This window comes from Chelonoidis abingdonii, chromosome 1, assembly GCF_003597395.2.
Source record: "Chelonoidis abingdonii isolate Lonesome George chromosome 1, CheloAbing_2.0, whole genome shotgun sequence".
Taxonomy (NCBI): Eukaryota; Metazoa; Chordata; order Testudines; family Testudinidae; genus Chelonoidis; species Chelonoidis abingdonii.
This window is the reverse complement of record NC_133769.1, coordinates 262500498-262520135: the sequence shown is the minus strand read 5'-3', so window position 1 is coordinate 262520135 and position 19638 is coordinate 262500498. Positions and strand designations below refer to the sequence as shown.

At 40.7% G+C, this 19638-nt stretch overlaps 1 protein-coding gene across 1 annotated transcript in view; it reads left to right on the top strand.

Annotated features, from left to right (window-relative positions):
- COL4A2 (collagen type IV alpha 2 chain) overlaps positions 1-19638 on the top strand; it is a 242093-nt gene that overhangs the window by 63469 nt on the left and 158986 nt on the right. The window contains exon 4 of the mRNA XM_075061499.1: positions 696-776. Coding sequence (XP_074917600.1) covers positions 696-776 — 81 coding nt within the window. The remainder of the gene's footprint in view (positions 1-695; positions 777-19638) is intronic.

The window sequence follows — 19638 nt, the reverse complement described above, 5'->3', positions numbered from 1 at the left end:
CAAACTTTGGGAAAACTTTGAATCCAAATTAATTTAAATGTTGTATGCCCTAAAACTAACAAAAAAGGAATTTAAACATATGAGAGCCATGAGCACCTCACAACAAATGTGAGTGTTTGCTTTGGGAATTTAAATTATTGCATGCAATAAAACTTAGAAAATACTGGATAGGTCTTGACAATACAATAACAATTATTACCAGATATTGAATGGTCCACTGCATTGTGATACGTGACTTATACAATACCCCCCCTAAAGAATTCAAGCAGCTGTGCTTATGTAATACAGATGTTTGCTAGAGGCATCAAAAAGATGTATGAGACATACTATTCACAATGTGGAGTTATAACAATATTTAGAAATTCTATATCAGTGTAGAAAATCTTGTGTCACAGTAGTTCGTAGTGTTAATCCCCTAATGACAATTTTGAGCATTACTTCTAAAATTTAGACTCAATGCTTTTTTAGGCTGTTATGGATTTTGCTAAGATGTGTATAACTAGGAACTGGAAATCTACTAAAGCTCTTCTTTGGAAAGAATGGATTAAGAAGGCCTAGTCTTTGCTTTGGACAACTCCTAGGGAGCTTACCATTTCAAGTATATGTTTTACTATTTTGTCCTGATATTATTTAACATTTTATATTATTATTATAGCTGACATTATTTAACATTTTTGTGTGCGTTCTGTTTTCAGGGTGGAAAATCTTACACAGGACCATGTGGTGGAAGAGACTGTAGTGGAGGATGTGAATGTTTTCCTGAAAAAGGAGGCCGTGTAAGTACCAATGTCTTCCTTGTATGTTGCACTGTAGAGGCCAAATCCAAAACACACCGACATCAGTGCACTTTGTGTCAGGCTGTAGGAGTTAAATATGTTAAATAATATTCTCGCTGAAAAAGAATAATTTATTATTTTACTTCACTATTCTTCCTATAGCAGTTTTGGATTGTTTGAATGAAGCAACTAAACGCACATCTGAAACTAAGATATAATTAAGAAAGAAACGTGCTGGAACAAAACGCAGTATCTCGCACTTGCGTGGAGGATTACAGGATTATTATCAAAGGTCTCTTTCATTATGCAGCATATTTGAACTAAGTTATATGGCAAACCACTTCTCCCTGGCTTGTTATGAGGCAAAGCTGCCCTGAATCATATGGCAATGTTAAGCAATTATAAAACCATTAGTAACCTTCAGTTTTATTGAAATGTTTCTAAAAAATGGGCACGGGGGTAAATAAATACCCAGCGCTCATCATTTGCATTAAAGCAGAGGAATATCAGGTTTGTGGGATTTAGAATTTCCACAGAAGGGGAGCCATTTGGGACTGTGTGGAATGCATTGGCATGAAGCAGAAGGGGCTGGAGCAATGTTTTGAGGGGAAGAAGAAAAGCATTGCAGGATGAGGTTGCCATGCAGAGCTCCTGACCTTTGCAAGAGTGTATGTCCAATGCTGCAGGATGTAGGAGCCCTAAATGGCAGACTCTTCTACATCTGATACAGTAATTCAGCCCTTTCTGCCCCCTGCTGCTAAGAAAAGGTTAGGAGAGGCAGGCAGCATGTCCTTGCTGCTGTCTTGCGTCCCATGTGAGCTCCCTTTTTCCACTTTCCACTCAGTTTGTGCCAGTTCGGTTTCTTATTACAGTCCTTGGGCTTGACCCTGCATGGCAGTAGAAGAGGAAGGGTGGTAGGCCACAAAAGGTGTAGGATCTCCTCTGCGTAGGGTGATGCTACTTGCTGTCTTGGGAGGTAGATGATGGAGCAACACATTACCAGCAGTACGCCTGCTCATAGCAGAAGTACTGATTGTCCATATCAATGTCAGGAGAACACCTCATTACCATATGGTGGATTAGGACTGAACAACAGTGTAATAGTCACGTTCAGTCTCCATGCTCCCTGCAGGCCTTTTGGATATTGAGCATCCCTATGGAAGGGGATACGTGCAAGGCCATTAAGTGCTTTTAATTACGATGGCTAGATCCTGCTCCAATTGAAGCTGATTTAGGAGCAGGGGCCACAGACTTATTTGGTACACATTTCTCTCTCAGCAGCTGCTGCCTCTATACCTATTCAGCAGCATGCTTCGCTCAGCAGATGTGCATCTTCCCTGCACATCCTTCTTGGTGCACTGTAGGATAAAACTTTTAGTGGTGGTAAAAAGGTTCAAGAAGTTGGGTGGGTTGTTTTTTTTTTCCTTGGTAAGTTTTTGCTTATTATCATCTTTGTCACACAAGCCAAGTATCAGATTTCTTATACCCATTAGAGGTGGTGGAAAGAGTTACGTGCTGAAATACTACCAACTACTGTGACTAAAACATTTTGTATTTTTGTATTGGCTGATGAACCCTTATTTCACAGGTTGCTGAATCTATTCAAGAGGAGAAAAGAGCAACTAACCAAACAACTGCATAGGGCAGAAACTTGAAAATATTAAAATAGCAAAGTAAAAACACACTAATGTGCCCTAGTGAGTGGAAGCCCACTATAAATTAATTTATAAAAACTATCAAATTAGGGCAGATTCTGCTGTACTCTCTACCTTCAACTCCCTTTGACTTAATTGAGAGTTGAGTGTGCTCCTGATACCATTAAGTCATAGGTAAGCAACCACTAAAAGCCAAGGAAGATCTATCACAAAACATATTTTCCTCGTTTATTTTGTTATTTGTAGTTCAGTTTTAATTAGAAATGTATGAATAATGGGGAAAAGGTATTTTATTCAAAGAACTTCACAGCAAGTTTACAAAATTATTTTTAGTTCTGTAAACTGTCACTTTGACAGAATATGCATTGGATTCATTTAATATTTGTTGTCCTCTTCGGATGTCACAGGCTCAGCTGGACATCTGGTTTAAGCAACAACGTTTTGCCACTTGAGACTCTGGTTAAATTGGCATAGAGTTTGATCTCATGCTAATCCTCAGTGGGAGTATTTGTTCATACAAAACCTCAGTATAAACTGGCCCAATGCTCATTTTCTGTTCTTGAGGTGACTCACTCCATGCACAATAGGCATGTTGCCTATTAGTTATCATTCATAACGAGGTCTGGAGAAGTTGCATGGAGTCTGCTTGTCCTGTGGCTAACTGTGGCCAACATAATCAGCCTCCCTTTGAAGGTCATTTGGAATTCAGCGCCTTCAGCAAACAATTGGATAAAGAAAACATGAAGCTCTGATGGTAATTAGCATTGCTGCCTCTGGGTATAATTTAGAATTTGGTAGAGGACCTTTCTTAAGAAGCAGTACCACTCCTTTGGATTGCTGCTAATTACTTTACATCAAAAGCTGCTGAGTGAAGTTAATTCATCAATACATTAAAAACTTTACAAATAATTGTGAAAACATCTGTGCTGGCTGGCAAGACCTAAAGGGAAACGTGTCATTAATTTTACATATATAAAGTTTCAGCCCTTTCTGCCTTGCTTCTCAGCTCTTGTCACAATCAACTCTTCCTTTCCTCCACCCTGAGCCTCTATGCTACTTTGTTCTGGTACCCGGCCAGGCGTGGATGTAAGACAGCAGGTGCCAGAGAGGCTGCCTGAAGTGTAGGTGCCCCTAGTCACTTAGAGGAGCTAGTACAGCTCCTGCTAACCATCTGACTTGATGCATGAGGATCCAGCTGGGTTGCAGGAATGAGTGCCAGGGCTGCCAGATGAGTGAATATCATGTGACATGGATGACAGCTGGGAGCTCAGTCTCTCCATCCTCCCACCATACCAAACACAGGGAGGAGTTGCTGGAGCATTCTGCCTATTGATTGTCCACAGCTGGTATATGGTTCCTAGGAAACTATTGCCAGGTGGCACAAGTTGGAGCAGCTACTGGCAGATCTGGTGCAAAGAACCAAGGAGCCATCACTGATTGCTGGTTTTCAGCTTTTCCTCCTTTTCTTTTCTCACAGCTGCTCCAGGTGGCCCTGTGAGAGCAGAAGTCATACTTTAAGGGCTATCCTGGGGTCAAAGAGAGATAGATGAGCTCCTGCAGACTTGTAGGGAAGCAGATAAAGATCCAGTCAGAGCCACTATCCTCATTCACCTATAATACCAGTGGACTTCCTGTTGAGCAGCTGCAGAGGGAAGAGACACCAGCTGCTCAGAGTGCTCTTTGCTCACATCAGAGCGGCCTCTGGGGCTGCACAGGAGGCCATTGTGAAGGCCCAGATCTATACAGGGACTTATGCATTGCAATTCCTCACTTTTAGGCACCTAGCCACCCTGTGGAATCCACACACCCTGATTAGGTGCCTAGGTTCCCTATACAGTGCATGGGGGAAGAGAGTCACCTGCAAATGCAATCCACAAAAGCCAGCATGCTAGGTGGGGAGCTGCCTAAGCTAACCAATAGTAGGTGCCAACAAGGTAGGTTTGTCTTAAGATGGATCCCTCTTTGGGAATTAGGCATCCAAATCCAGGCTAGATCAAGTTGCTTGTCTCTGCTTGGGATCCACAGTAGTGAAGTCTCTCCTGGAGTCAGGTGTCTAAGCCATTTCTTGCAAGAACAGCACAGCACTCACCTAACTCCACATAAAATGGCTAGGGGGGGAGGGGAGAAGAGGAGGTGGTTGAAGGGGCCTCCCTTATAACCTTTAGCCGAGTGACTAGGGCGTACATCTGGAATATGGGAGACTCCAGTTCAATTATCTGCTCTGCTCGATGAGGAGAAGCAGTTTGAACAGGGGGTTCCCTAACCAGTGGACTATGGAATATTCGGAATGGGTCTCTTTCAATCCCTCCTGTTGAAGCCATACGTTTTATATAAATCATTAAATATGCACTGGGCGAATGAGAGTGATGCTATAGTCCAGGGGCTACGGCACTCCCCTGGGACGGGGGCAGCCTCTGTTCAAATCATTTCTGCCCCTCAGGCGGATGGAGAAGGGGAAACATGGTCTCCCAATCCCAACGGTTGGATTAAAGGTTGTGTGGGAGGCCTCCTCCCCCAGCTTTTCTGTGTGAAGACAGGCATGCTCTGAGCACACATATTGGATCAAACCTTGAAGAGGAGAGGTGCTGCCCCAGCTCTCTTCTCCTGGTTTAAGGGTTGCATTGGACTGAGAGAGAGCTTAGGTGAAAGAAGGGGGGTGTCTGGATGCCTCCCAGAGACAGCCATGTCCGTGCCCAGAGGCAGAAATTTAGGTGCCTCAGGGACTGTGCAGCAAAATTGTTGGTGTAGAGGGATTTTAGGCATTTATGTATGAACAGGGAGTTTCAGGATCTTAGTGCCCTACATTTTGGATTTAGGCACCTAACTCCCACTTTAGGCACACATGTTCTTTTGTGGATTTGAGTGTGGGTGCCCTCTACCACCTCCCCATGGTGACAGGTCTGATTCAAACACTTCAATTTAAAGGTTGCAGGGCATGGCTCAGGATTACATTTTCAATTTGTAATCAAATGTACATTTTCTTCTTAAAGGAGTTAAAGCTCAAAATTGTGGCTCTTGAGGGTCAGACTGCTTCCAGTCTGGCCTCATAATTTGGATCTTTGGAGGGGAGGATAAAGGGAACTTTGAGTGAGCTAGTTCCTCTGAATTTTTTGGAGTGTTTACTCCTTTATTCTTGTCTCCCTTTTCTCTGTGGGCTGGTCCTTTGGAAATCTGAGTGCAGTCAGACTGTGCGTCAACTAGATACAGATATTCTGTGCATGGGAACTTCCACGGGGTGTCTGGCTGTTCAAGATAATTGGACTCAGCCCCACTTGACTAATCAGCTGCCTCTCAGCTGTGACTGTGAGGATAGGGATGAGGTGATAGCCTGAAGATCACCTGGTCCTCGTAAAAGCCAGCAAAAGCTCAGTTGAGCTGAAGAAAGCAGGAGTCCTGAGCTTGGAGGAAGACCTCAGTTTATATGAGACTCTTAAGTGGATGACTTGTGAGTGTGGTCCTGCAAGGCAAAGGCTGGGAAGGAGAAGGGAGCAGAGGGGCTTGTCCGGTTTCCCAGGCTGATGGCCTGTGGAGTGTAATCCTGTAGAGATTAGTGGGGGTGCTGCGGAAGGCCCCAGTCTAGATCAGAGGGAAGAGATGTGAGTGATATGTTGAAGCACTAAAACTAACACCTGGAAGAAAAGAGATTGAAGTCCTATGGTGGAGATGTTCTTTGGTACAGGGGGGTTGGTAAGTTAGCCCACTAGTTTAAAGGAATCAACAATTTAAAGTATGTTTAGGACTATGGATAGGATTGAAGCTACGTGTTCTCATAAAGCACTAACACCTACACAATGCAGCAGCCTGTTTGTTGAGCAACACACACTGTTGTGAACCCAGGGCTCTGTTCTTTGCAAGAAGTATTGAACTCAATTCAGGGTCTCCATCCTGATATTCAAAGCTCTCTGTACACTTAGACCTCGCTATCTGAGAAATCACCTCTCTCTCTCTCTCCATTACTATGACCTTCACCACAGCAATGTTCCTATAGAACAGTGAAACTGTCAGCTAGTAGGGTAAGTGATGGAGTCAGTTCCATTGATTTTTATAGATCTTGAGGTCCTTTAGCACCTATTAGGAGGTGTTCAGTTCCATCTCTGAGTGAGTGGTCAACACCTCTCTGGATTTGGCCCTTAATAAAGGTTACTCAGCTAAGTAAAAGCTGCAGGACTGGTTCCATAGTTTGAATATAAGCAACATCACACAGAATTAGTGTGTATTGTGACAAAGTTTCTCCTCTACCTTGGTGGGTCCTGTGCTTCTTGGCAGATTTGCTCACCTCAGTGATCCTCCCCACAGTCTGGGTCAACTCCTCCTGTGTCTGATCAGGAGTTGGGAGCTTTGGGGGGAACCTGGGCCCACCCTCTACTCCGGGTTCCAGCCCAGGGCTCTGTGGATCACAGCTGTCTATAATGCCTCCTGTAACAGATGCATGACAGCTACAACTCCCTGGGCTACTTCCCCATGGTCTCCTCCAAACAACTTCTTTATCCTCACCACAGGACCTTCCTCCTGGTGTCTGATAACGCTTGTCCTCCTCAATTCTTCCAGCAGTACACTCTCTCACTCTCAGCTCCTTGCCTTCTTGCTCCCAGCTCCTCACACACACTCCTTCTCCTCTGGTTCCTCCCTGCCTGACTGGGGTGAGCTCCTTTTTAAACCCAGGTGCCCTGATTAGCCTGCCCTGATTGGCTGCAGGTGTTCTAATTAAAGTAGCTATCTCCACTGCCCTCTAAAAAGGTCTTAATTGGCTCCAGGTGCCTTGATTAACCTGGAGCAACTGCCATTTGGTTACCATGGTCCTAGGGATTTGTTTAGCCTGGGGCTAACATACCTGTTTCTCAGTACTTTACTGTAGCCATCTGGCCTTGCCCCATCACAGTATATATATATATATGTATAAATAAACTGTAATTCTTAGTGAATTGCCCTGTGTTAATTTGGTATATGACATTATAAAATAATAAACTCTGAACATTTTAAAAAACATCAGAATCGTCTAACATGAGGTTTATTTTGTGACAGCTGCAAGTAAATGCACAGTTGTACAAAAAATGCTATACCACCTGCTTATTGTTTTGCTTAGAAACAATTTGTTAACATCTGTGATAAGTACAAAAGAGTACTCAGGGAAGACAAGGCCATGGCGGAGAAGCTAAATGAATTCTTTGCATCAATCTTCATTGCAGGGATGTAGAGAGAGTCCTACACCAGAGCCATTCTTTTTAGGTGACAAATCTGAAGAACTGTCCCAGATTGAGGTGTCGGTAGAGGTGATTTTGGAACAAATTGATAAATTAAAGAGTAATAAGTGACCAAGGCTAGATGGTATTCACTCAACAGTTCTGAAGGAACTCAAATATGAAATTGCAGAATGACATACTGGGGTATGTAACCTATCACTTAAATCAGCCTCTGTACCAGATGACTGGAGGATAGCTAATGTGAGGCCAATTTTTTAAAACATCTTCAGAGGCAATCCTTGGCCAATAAACCTAACTTCAGTACAAGACAAATTGGTTAAAACTGCAGTAAAGAACAGAATTATCAGACACATAGATAACAGGATTTGTTGGGAAAAAGTCAACATGGCTTTATAAAGGGAAATTATGTCTCACCAATCTATTAAAATTCTTTAAGAGGGTCAACAGACATGTGAACAAGGATGATCTGGTGGATATAACGTAGTTGGACTTTCAGAAAGTCTTTGATGAGGTCCCTCACCAAAGGCACTTAAGCAACGTAAGTCGTCATGGGATAAGAGAGAAAGGTTCTTTCATGGATCAGGAACTCGTTAAAAGATGGGAAACAAAGGGTAGGAATAAATGGTCATTTTTCAGAATGGAGAGAGTTAAATAGTGGTATCCCCTGGGATCTGTCCTGGTACCAGTGCTGTTCAATATATTCACAAATGAGTTGGAAAAGGGGGTAAACAGTGAATGGGCAAAATTTGCAGATGATCCAAAACATTTTAAGATAGATAAGTCCAAAGCAGCCTGCAAAGAATTGCTAAGGGATCTCATAAAACTGGATGACTGGACAACAAAATGGCAGATTAAATTCAATGTTGATAAGTGCAAATTAATGCACATTGGAAAACATAATCCCAACTATACATACAAAGAGAAGACGGTCTAAATTAGCTGTTAGTACTCAAGAAAGAACTTGGAGTCATTGTGGATAGTTCTCTGATAACATCTGCCCAACATGCAGCAGCAGTCAAAAAAGCTAATAAAATGTTAGGAACTATAAGGAAAGGGATAGATAAGACAGTAAATAATACAATGTAACTATATAAATCCATGATACTCTCACACCTTGAATAGTGCATGCTGTTCTGATCACACCATCTCAGAAAAGATATATTAGGATTGGAAAAGGTACAGAAAAGGGCAATAAAAATTATGGGTATGGAACAACTTCCATATGAGGAAAGACTGGAGCTGTTCAGCTTGGAAAAGAGACAACTAAGGGGAGGGGATATGACAACAATCTATAAAATCATGAATGGTGACAAGAAAGTGAATAAGGAAGTTTTTACCCCTTCATAAAACTCAAAAACTGGGGGCCACACAATGAATTTAATAGGTAGCAGATGTAAAACAAATATAAGAAAGTAGTACTTCACACAATGACCAGTCAACCTGTGGAACTCATTACCAGATGTTGTGAAGGCCAGTAATATAACTTGGTTCAAAAAAGAATTAAATACGTTCATGGAGGCTAGGTCCATCAATGGCTGTTAGCCAAGATGGTCGAGGATGCAACACCATGCTCTTGATGTCCTAAGCTTCTGACTGCCAGAAGCTGGGAATGGATTACAGGGGATGGATCACTCGATAATTGTCCTGTTTTGTTCATTGTCTCTGAAGCACCTGTCACTGGCCACTGTATGAAGACAGAATACTGGGCTAGATGGACCATTGGTCTGACCCAATAGGGCCATTCTTACGTTCTTACGTTGTAAATAATTTGTATATTTGCTAGTTGTCAAAGACTAGTTCTGGAATATAAACTACTGCATGAATTGGTTCTTTTTAAAAAACAGAATAGAGGTGTGGATTGCAATCATGAGAAACTGGGATCTGACAAAAGCAGAGAAATTTTTAACTGAAAACAGTATCTTCTCGTGTTTGTTTATTATGCCATGAAAACACACTTTCCAGATCTCAAGTATTTGAGGGTGAGGTTTTTTTTGGTTGGTTGTTTGTTTGTTTTTGTAGTACTTCTCAAAGTTAAGAAGTTTTTTTTTAAAAATGGCTTTAACAAATCAATACCTTGGACAAAGTAGTTTGTCATTGGTAACAAAGAGTCCTGTGGCACTTTATAGACTAACAGATGTATTGGAGCAGAAGCTTTTGCAGTGCGTCTGACCAAGTGGGTATTTACCCACGAAAGCTCATGCTCCAATACATCTGTTAGTCTATAAGGTGCCACAGGACTCTTTGTTGCTCTTTACAGATCCAGACTACCCCTCTGATACTAGTTTGTCATTTACATTTTTAAATGGTTAATGCAACTGTGTAGGAACCAACAATAAATGCTTACAATATAATAAGCAACTGTAGCGCATATTGCATCCTTAGCTTGTTTAGAAGTCAACCTAAAAGGCTTTATGGGAAATGGAAATGAAGGAAACATTTTGCTCTTTCTGTAGATAGTGAGAAAGTGCTCCCTATTGAAACCTAACTTTATACTTTTCATATGAATCTAACAGTGCTTGAACCCTTTGGTTACTGTTTTTCTAGTGGCCTAGAGTAATAGAAACCATGAGGGGTAAAGATAGTTCAGTGTGCCAGCAATGCCTTTTTTGTCGGATCACTTAGACTATTTTTTTTAATGAATCTAGAAGTCTGAGAGATTAAATCACAAAACATGAGGTGTATCTAAAACTCTTCAAAATAAATGTTCAGTACAAATTGAAATAAAAATCTCAGTAGAATGCTCATATTGAAGCCCTTGATTTGTGTTTAAATTCAGATCCAACTAACAGTATCAATTATAAGAGAGACATTTTAAAAAGAAAGAATCTTAGATATACACATTCCCCCCAAATTGAAAACTACTGTCAATACTTATAAGTGCTTCAAACACGTATAGGCATAGAAGAATCTTTCCAAAGCAGATATGATGGCAAGATGACAGTATTGAGAAACAAATATACATGATTTCCCTGGAGACATAACTGTTCATTATGACAATCCTCCCATTCCCACATTCCTGATTTGTCAGGGTCACAGACTCGAGATTCTGTTAATGGTTTAATAGTTACCAAATGAGAAAAGGGAAAATGGGTCAATGTTGCTTGGTCTCATCTGACAAAAACGAAGAAAATAGAAACAAGCATCCTACTGAGAAACTTCTTGTAAAACCTTAGATACATGTCATGAGAAACCACCTGTACTCTGGGGGTGTAATATTGTAATCTCAGGGCTAAATTATGACTGGAACTATCTGTTTTACACCCATTCATGGGCTACCCAATTACCAGGGCCGGCTCCAGGGTTTTTGCTGCCCTAAGCAGCAAAAAGAAAAAAAAAGAAAAGAAAAGAAAAGAAAAAGCCGTGATCGCGATCTGCAGCTCTGCTGCCGCCGCTTCAGTCTTCAGCAGCAATTCGGTGGCTGGTCCCTCGCTCTGAGAAGGAGTGAGGGACCCGCCGCCAAAGACCTGGACGTGCTGCCCCTCATAGTTGGCCGCCCCAAGCAGCTGCTTGCTGGGCTGGTGCCTGGAGCCGGCCCTGCCAATTACAGTCTCAGCCCTCATCCTGTAATTTACTTGCTCTTATAAGTAAGTACTATTCAGAGTGAGCAAGGGTTGCAAAACAGGACCCAGTGTGAACTAAGTATTTATATGCAATAAATACACAATTAAGTGGTGGTGTAATGCCTAAAGCCAAAGCCTTAGTGCCTAACCCCTTGAGAAATATAATAATTACCCTGAAACATGCTGTCTGGATTGTATCAGTGCCATAGCAAAGTGTAATTTACACTTGAAAATAGGGGAAAACAATCTGACCCAAGAATTTACTCAGCTCTCTAAAAATCACTGACCACAATGAATCAAGAACTTTCAGTTGATTGTAGAGTTGTGAAGTCATTTCATAAATTTAATTTTATATTTTTTTGTTTAGGAGTGTAAAATAATGATGCTCTGAATGTGTATATGGCAAACAGTAGGACAAACATCTTTACTTTCTGTTATTATTGTGTAGAAAAGTACAGTAACAGTTTTAAATGATGCTGGGTAGAATCTGAGGAGCTTTTATTCATTTTGAATGCCAGTTTCAACTGACTAATCTTATTCATCTTTGTGATCAGTTTAGCTTTCCATTACTCATCTTCTCTAACAAGATAGTTGACATTATTAAAGGCTTTTTTTGGTTCAACATTATTTCCTCCTACAGCTAAAGAAGTCTTGCTTTATCCTTATCTGGAATGAAATGGCTTTTGATTTTTACCAACAAAGTTAGTTTTGTGTAGTTTCATTGTCCATGTCTCATTGCGTTCATCTTAAGGATATACAGATGGCCACATAGCATCTTCAAAAAAAATCTAGCCCCAAAATAAAGTCCTAAAAATACCAGTGAAATATCTCCTCTTCTTAATGGCTTTCTTCCTTCAAAGTTTCCTACTTGAATGTATTATCACAGGTAGTCCATTAATACAACACATAGTTAACCAAGAGTATATTCAAGGATGTAAGAATCACATAAAATTTGAGCTAGGTGAATAGTACAAAAATTGTGATTCTGGAATATTTCTTCCCATGTGAATTTTGATTTATCTATATTCACAACTGTTGTGTTCACACTTATTGCATATACAAATGCTTGTGCTTTACAAATAAAAATTCTTGTAAAAGGCAGTTATGCTTGCATATTCACCAAATATTTCAAACTGCATAACAGCAATATGATTTTACAATTCAATAGGAAAATTGCACTTTTTTGATACATATAAAATCAACCAGGAAACAGAAACAATACCACCTGCCTTATGTAATTACTCAACATAGTGTGACTTTCAAATTTTGAATATTTGCAGTTCATGAATAATCCACATGCCAATAATTATTTGCTGAAGAAATTAATACATTTGAGAAATTCATGTTTGTGAAAATAAAAAGAGTAGGACTGTCAAGCGATTAAAAATTAATTGCAATTAATCACGCGATTAAAAAATTAATCGTGGTTAATAGTACTGTTAAACAATAATAGAATACCATTTATTTAAATATTTTTGGATGTTTTCCACATTTTGAAATATATTGATTGCAATTACAACACAGAATACAAAGGGTACAGTGCTCACTTTATATTTATTTTTTATTACAAATATTTGCACTGTAAAAAAAAATATTTTCAATTCACCTGATATAAGTACTATGGTGCAATCTCTTCATCTTGAAAGTTGAACTTACAAATGTCAAATTATGTACAAAAAATAGCTGCATTCAAAAATAAAACAATGTGAAACTTTAGAGCCTATAAGTCCACTCAGTCCTACTTCAGCCAATCGCTCAGACAAACAAGTTTGGTTACATTTGCAGGAGAAATGCTGCCCACTTCTTGTTTACAGTGTCACCTGAAAGTGAGAACAGGCGTTTGCATGGAACTGTTGTAACCAGCATCACAAAATATTTACGTGCCAGATGCGCTAAAGATTCAGATATCTCTTCATTCTTCAACCACCATTCTAGAGGATACGCATCCATGCAGATGACGGGTTCTGCTCAATAACGATCCAAAGCAGAGCAGACTGATGCATGTTCATGTTCATTATTTGAGTCAGATGCCACCAGCAGAAGGTTGATTTTCTTTTTTGGTGGTTCAGGTTCTGTAGTTTCCGCATCGGAGTGTTGCTCTTTTAAGACTTCTGAAAGCATGCCCCACATCTCATCCCTCTCAGATATTGGATGGCATTTCAGATTCTTAAACCTTGGGTCAAGTGCTGTAGCTATTTTTTAGAAATCTCACATTGGTACCTTCTTTGCATTTTGTCAAATCTGCAGTGACAGTGTTCATAAGTCAAATATTTGCTGGGTCATTGTCTGAGACTGTTATAACATGAAATATATGGCAGAATGCGGATAAAACAGAGCAGGGGACATACAGTTCTCCCCCAAGGAGTTCAGTCACAAATTTAATTAACACACTGTTTTTTTAACGAATATCATCAGCATGGAAACATGTACTCCGAAATGGCTGAAACATGAAGGGGCATACAAATGTTTAGCATATCTGACATGTAAATACCTTGTAACTCTGGCTACAAAAGTGCCGTATGAACATCTGTTCTCGCTCTCAGGGGACACTGTAAATAAGACGCAGGCAGCAACATCTCCCATAAATGTAAACAAACTTGTTTGTCTGGCTGAACAAGAAGTAGGACTGAGTGGACTTGTATACTCTAAAGTTTTACATTGTTTTGTTTTTGAGTGCAGTTATGTAACAAAAAAAATCTACATTTGTAAGTTATACTTTTCATGATAGAGCTTGCATTATGGTACTTGCATGAGGTGAATTGAAAAATACTATTTCTGTTTATCATTTTTACAGTGCATATATTTGTAATAAAAATAATATAAAGTGAACACTGTACACTTTGTATTCTGTGTTGTAATTGAAATCAATATTTGAAAATGTAGAAACATATCCAACATATTTAATAATTTTCAATTGGTATTCTATTGTTTAACAGTGTGATTAATTGTGATTACTTTTTTTAATCACAGTTAATTTTTTGAGTTAATAGTGTGAGTTAACTGCGATTAATCGACAGCCCTAAAAAGAGATGAAAGTCATCAAATAAATTATATAATGTTGTATATACTCAGATCTGGATGCCAAAATAAATGATTACCCAATTGAAAAAAGTCAATAAAATAGTTTTGGAGAAAACCTTGCAGTGGTGAGAATCCAAACAACTTGCAAACATCTACAAAGATTTTTTATTTCAAATTTGGGGAAAAAATCCACTCCTACACTCAGGGGCAGCTCCAGGCCCCAGCACGCCAAGCGCATGCTTGGGGTGGCATGTCACAGGGGGCGCTCTGCCGGTCGCCGGGAGGGCAACAGGCAGGGTGCCTTCAGCGGCATGCCTGCAGGAGGTCCACTGGAGCCGCAGGACCGGCGAGCGGCAGAGTGCCCCCTGCGGCATGACACCGTGCTTGGGGCGGCAAAATGTCTAGAGCCACCACTGCCTACACTCAATCCCTATATGCCAAGCAATACACTTTAAATAAGAAGCGTTTATAAATGAAATGCCAGCATGAGCATAACTATTGTAAAGCAGTCAGAAGAAGGCTGCTGATGTGATATATATATTGCTGATAACTCACTACTAGCCTCTTCCTTCAGTTAAAGGAATATGTTGCTGTCTTCTTAAAATATACTAACTTGCAGTTAACATGGGCATCAAAACACACTAGAATTAAAGCACTTATTATTGGAATACTTTTCTGTCTCAGGCACTGGAGACATTGCTGGACAACGGGGAATCTGCAAGGCCAAACAAATTAAAAACTATTTAAAACGTAAAGCAATTTTTCTTTGAAATAAAATTGTCTATGAAACAACTTAGGCTTTCAGATTCCCTATTGTCTCGCACTTCCCCAGATATATAACACAAAGAAGTCTTTGTTTACCAGCATTCATATGGCTATATTTTCCCACTCTTAAATATGAAATTCAATATTTAACTGTCTCTATAGATGCACATACTATAGTTCTGTTAAATTTATTCTTGCAGATATAACCTTGCTAATTAAAGGTACCTCTTAGGTCTTTACTGATTTTCTAACAATTGGTAGGTTTGGCTGCAATTTCAGTGGCAGAGCCTAATACTGATTTAAAATCCAAAAGTTCATCCTTCTTCTCCTCGACCTTCTCACTGCTCATATCATCCTCCTGCAGCCCATTCATAATGCCCCTGCTAAAATCTTCCTTGTCCATCATTTTGACTACACGATTACCACCCTCCTTGAATCCCTCTACTGGTTCTTCCTTGTCTACTGTCACTGGTTGAATTTTTCATCCTTATTAGCCTCTCAGATCTTGGTTCTTGTTATATCATCTCAACACCCTCCGCTCTATCTATGTTAACCTTGATGCCTTATTTATTAGCTTCTGTAAACCACCTCTTTATGAATAAAAATATCTTCTCCATTCCAGTGTGCCAGCCTACTAACCTCTTTTTATTTAAATCCAGCCCTAAGGCCCACTTCTTCCATATTACCCAGAAGATAAGTTAATAAAATAAGCTATATATTTTTTTTAAACTGTAGTCATTCCTTCATCTACCTTTCTCCCTGCATGCTACGTCTGTCTTGCTTAGGATGTAGGTTCTTTGGGGAAGGCAGGAGCTCTGTGGGGCATTTTGTGTCTTGTACTGTGCCAACATTGTTAGCACTTAACAAATAATAATAACAAAAGTTGAATCTGGATGGTTAGGACCTCAGCATCCTTCTACAGGACAAGAACTCAACAGCAAAATGACCTCTAGCACCATTCTGGGAGTATTGGTTCCATACTGATTCAGTTGGCTTATTTGGTATTTAGTGGGCATGGGAACTGGCTTGCTAGTTTGTAGTTACAATATTTTTTCTGTGGAAAACACTTATAGTTCAAATATAACTGTTCTAGCACCACATTGTGCAATTAACTCCTCTCACTGTTGTATATTTTCAGTTCTAGAACCCTTTTTGTGCGTTGAACAACAGAAATGTTTTGTAACTCCACTATGCACACAATCCTGTGGTTTTCAGTAATTTTTTTTTTGTCAGGGATAGTCTGTGGGGTAGAGGAACAGTTCTTATTGACAGTTCAAGTTTGCTACACTTAAAATCTCTAAGGCCAAGCTCTTTTTGCCATATATAATGGAAGAGACTGTAAAGAACCTTCCCTTATACCTTGTGTGGCTTGCATAAGGATAAGATGGGGTGCTCCGGGACTGCTCTGTCACTGCTTCTCCAAGATTGCAAAGGCACTCTGAGAGAGAAGCCTGAGAAAGAGCAACCATGGTCCCACACATCTCACGAGCCTATGGAATGGGACCAGCACACAGAGGTGTAGGTTAAAACCCCTAAAGGGGTATAGTAGTGAATGTGCTCCCCTTGCATGCACAAGTATTCCTCTTTGGGTCCCCTGGGGGGTGATTTGGCTCTGTAGTACTCCTTCCTCTGGTGTGTGTTTAACTGGCACAACAGATCCCTAGGTAAATCTGCAGTGTGTGGTTGGTTGTTTTTTGGTTGGTTGTTGTTTTTTTTTCGGGGTGGGGGGTGTTTTTTTTGGCAGGGGGGAGGTTATTTTGTTTTTTTCACTTCTAACCCTTGCAAATCAAACTGCAGGATTTCGACAGCACTAGTTCAAGTGATTCTACCAGACTAACCCACATTGGGTAGTACTACTTGGTTATATACCAATTAAGAAATATATGCAGCTGCTCATGGAGTAAGGTACTACTCAATATAAGTAAGGATGAAAGAATATGACCCACAGCAGCTTTCCCAAGGCCACAGAATGGGAGTCACGGTGTTAAAACTGGGAATTCTGAAGACTTCCTGTCCTCTGCTCAGATCATATCTCTCTCAGCTGGCTTATTTCTTTCAAAGACTTATTGAGCTGATTTTGTTCAAAGCTGTCAGGTTATAACAAATCAAGTGACAAGGTCTGTATGGTGTGATGCTGTGCTTACAGTGTGAGGGAGGACCATGCGTTTTAATCACTTCCATTATACTTAGCAAATATATCATCTTATGCAGTGATCTGTAACTGCCAAAATCTTTATAAGCTAGTTTGAAAAACTAGACAAAATAAACTTTAGTATTCAGAATATTACAGATCAGCTAGTAGATAGAAAGTAAAATATTTTGTAAAAGAATAATAAGTTTCTCTAGATCAATAATGGGAGTATGACTAAGAAGCAAATTGGTGCAAAAGAGGAAAAAAGAGGAGGTTTTCTTTGGGGAAGATAGAATGTTAGACTTTGGGGTGAACTGTAATCTAAGGAGTTGGGAAAATAATATTAACTCCCCTCCCCCCAGGAAAACAATAGAATCATAGAAGATTAGGGTTGGAGGAGACCTCAGGAAGTCATCTAGTCCAACCCCGTGCTCAAAGCAGGACCAACACCAACTAAATCATCCCAGCCAGGGCTTTGTCAAGCCAGGCCTTCAAAAACTCTAAGGATGGAGATTCCACCACCTCCCTTGGTAACCCATTCCAGTGCTTCACCACCCTCCTAGTGAAATAGTTTTTCCTAATATCCAACCTAGACCTCTCCCACTGCAACTGGAGACCATTGGTCCTTGTTCTGTCATCTGCCACCACTGAGAACAGCCTAGCTCCATTTTCTTTGGGACCCCCCCTTCAGGTATTTGAAGGCTGCTATTAAATCTCCCCTCACTCTTCTCTTTTGCAGACCAAATAACTCCAGTTCCCTCAGCCTTTCCTCAGAAGTTATGTGCCCCAACCCCCTAATTATTTTGGTTGTCCTCCGCTGAACTCTCTCCAATTTGTCCACATCTTTTCTGTAGTGGGGGGGCCAAAACTGGATGCAGTACTCCAGATGTGGCCTCACCAGTGCCGAATAGAGGGGAATAATCACTTCCCTTGATCTACCGGCAATGTTCCCACTAATGCAGCCCAATATGCCGTTAGCCTTCTTGGCAACAAGGGCACATTGTTGACTCATATTCAGCTTCTCGTCCATTGTAATTCCCAGGTCCTTTTCTGCAGAACTGCTGCTTAGCTAGTCAATCCCCAGCCTTTAGCAGTGCATGGGATTCTTCCGTCCTAAGTGCCGGACTCTGCACTTGTCCTTGTTGAACCTCATCAGATTTCCTCCAATTTGTCTAGGTCACTCTGGACCCTATCCCTACCCTCTGGCATATCTACCTCTTACCCCAGCTTAGTGTCATCTGCAAACTTGCTGAGGGTGCAATTCATCCCATCATCTAGATCATTAATGAAGATGTTGAACAAAACCAATCCCAGGTGCACTCCGCTTGATATCTGGATTTTGAGTCTGGGCATAGGAGTAAATGGGTGTGTCTGTTATTTTCTCCATCACTCAAGCAAGTGGGTGGAGAATGAGCATAGCCTTGACTCTAGGCTACCTTCTTCTCCCTTCTCATGACCCACATGCTGCCCAGCAGAGTTAACCCAGGATACAAAGTGTGACACAGGACCAGAAAGGGTTAAGCAACTTGCAGGCTAATTGACCCAGATTCAACCTTTAGAGACATATTAGTAGATAATGGTTGTGGGTTTTTTGTGTTTACATATATATTGTTAGAGGCTGACAATGTAGCCCAACAATTCCTGTCTATCGCTGTATTCTATTAATTCAGAGATCAAAAGGAGATGTTAACATTTAGATGAGCTGTGAATGTTGTGATTTCACTGTCTTCATTTCTCTTTGAAGTATATAAATGGCAGGAGATAGGCAATTGCCTTATGTTAATCCATGTAGCTAATTACTGGTGATTCTTAAGAAATAGGAGGTTATTTCAAAGACACTATTCTTCACCCAAGGAACACTTGCTGTCAGGAGACTGACAGTAGCCTGCCAAGGATCTATAAAAACTCCTGGGCCCTCAGATCTGCTTAAGCTTCATCAGGGCAAGTTTGAGTCGCAAGACTGAGATCTTCAGTCGCATCTGGATCACCCTAATATTGGACATTGGACTGTAACCTGTGGACTAATTCTGAAAGGACATTTTACAACTCTAAGTCTCACCATTTCTACTGTGAAACTGAGCTAAAAACGCTATTCATATCTGTATGTATAATGATCTTTTAACCAATACACTCTTTCTCTTTTCTTTTTTAATACATTTTAATTTAGTTAATAAGAATTGGCTATAGTGTGTATTTGGATAAGATCTAAGATATTCATTAACCTGGTGGGTAATGTGTCCGATCCTTTGGGATTGGGAAAACATTTTATATAATGAGCAAACAGAGCTGCTAACAGGGGAGTTTCAGTGGGAGTTTCCAGGGGGAGGTTGCAGGGGAGACCAAGGGAGAGGAACCAACAAGCCAGATAAGGGAGGGGGCAGGGGTCTGCCAGCAGCCCAGTGCTTGTCGGGGGCCTGTGGTGCGGTGTGTGGCGTGGATTGACAGGCACAGAGTTGGAAGGCCATGAGTGAGACAGAGGCAGCAGTGAAAGACACACTGAGGATGACCGGATGTGGAAGCTGTGGCATG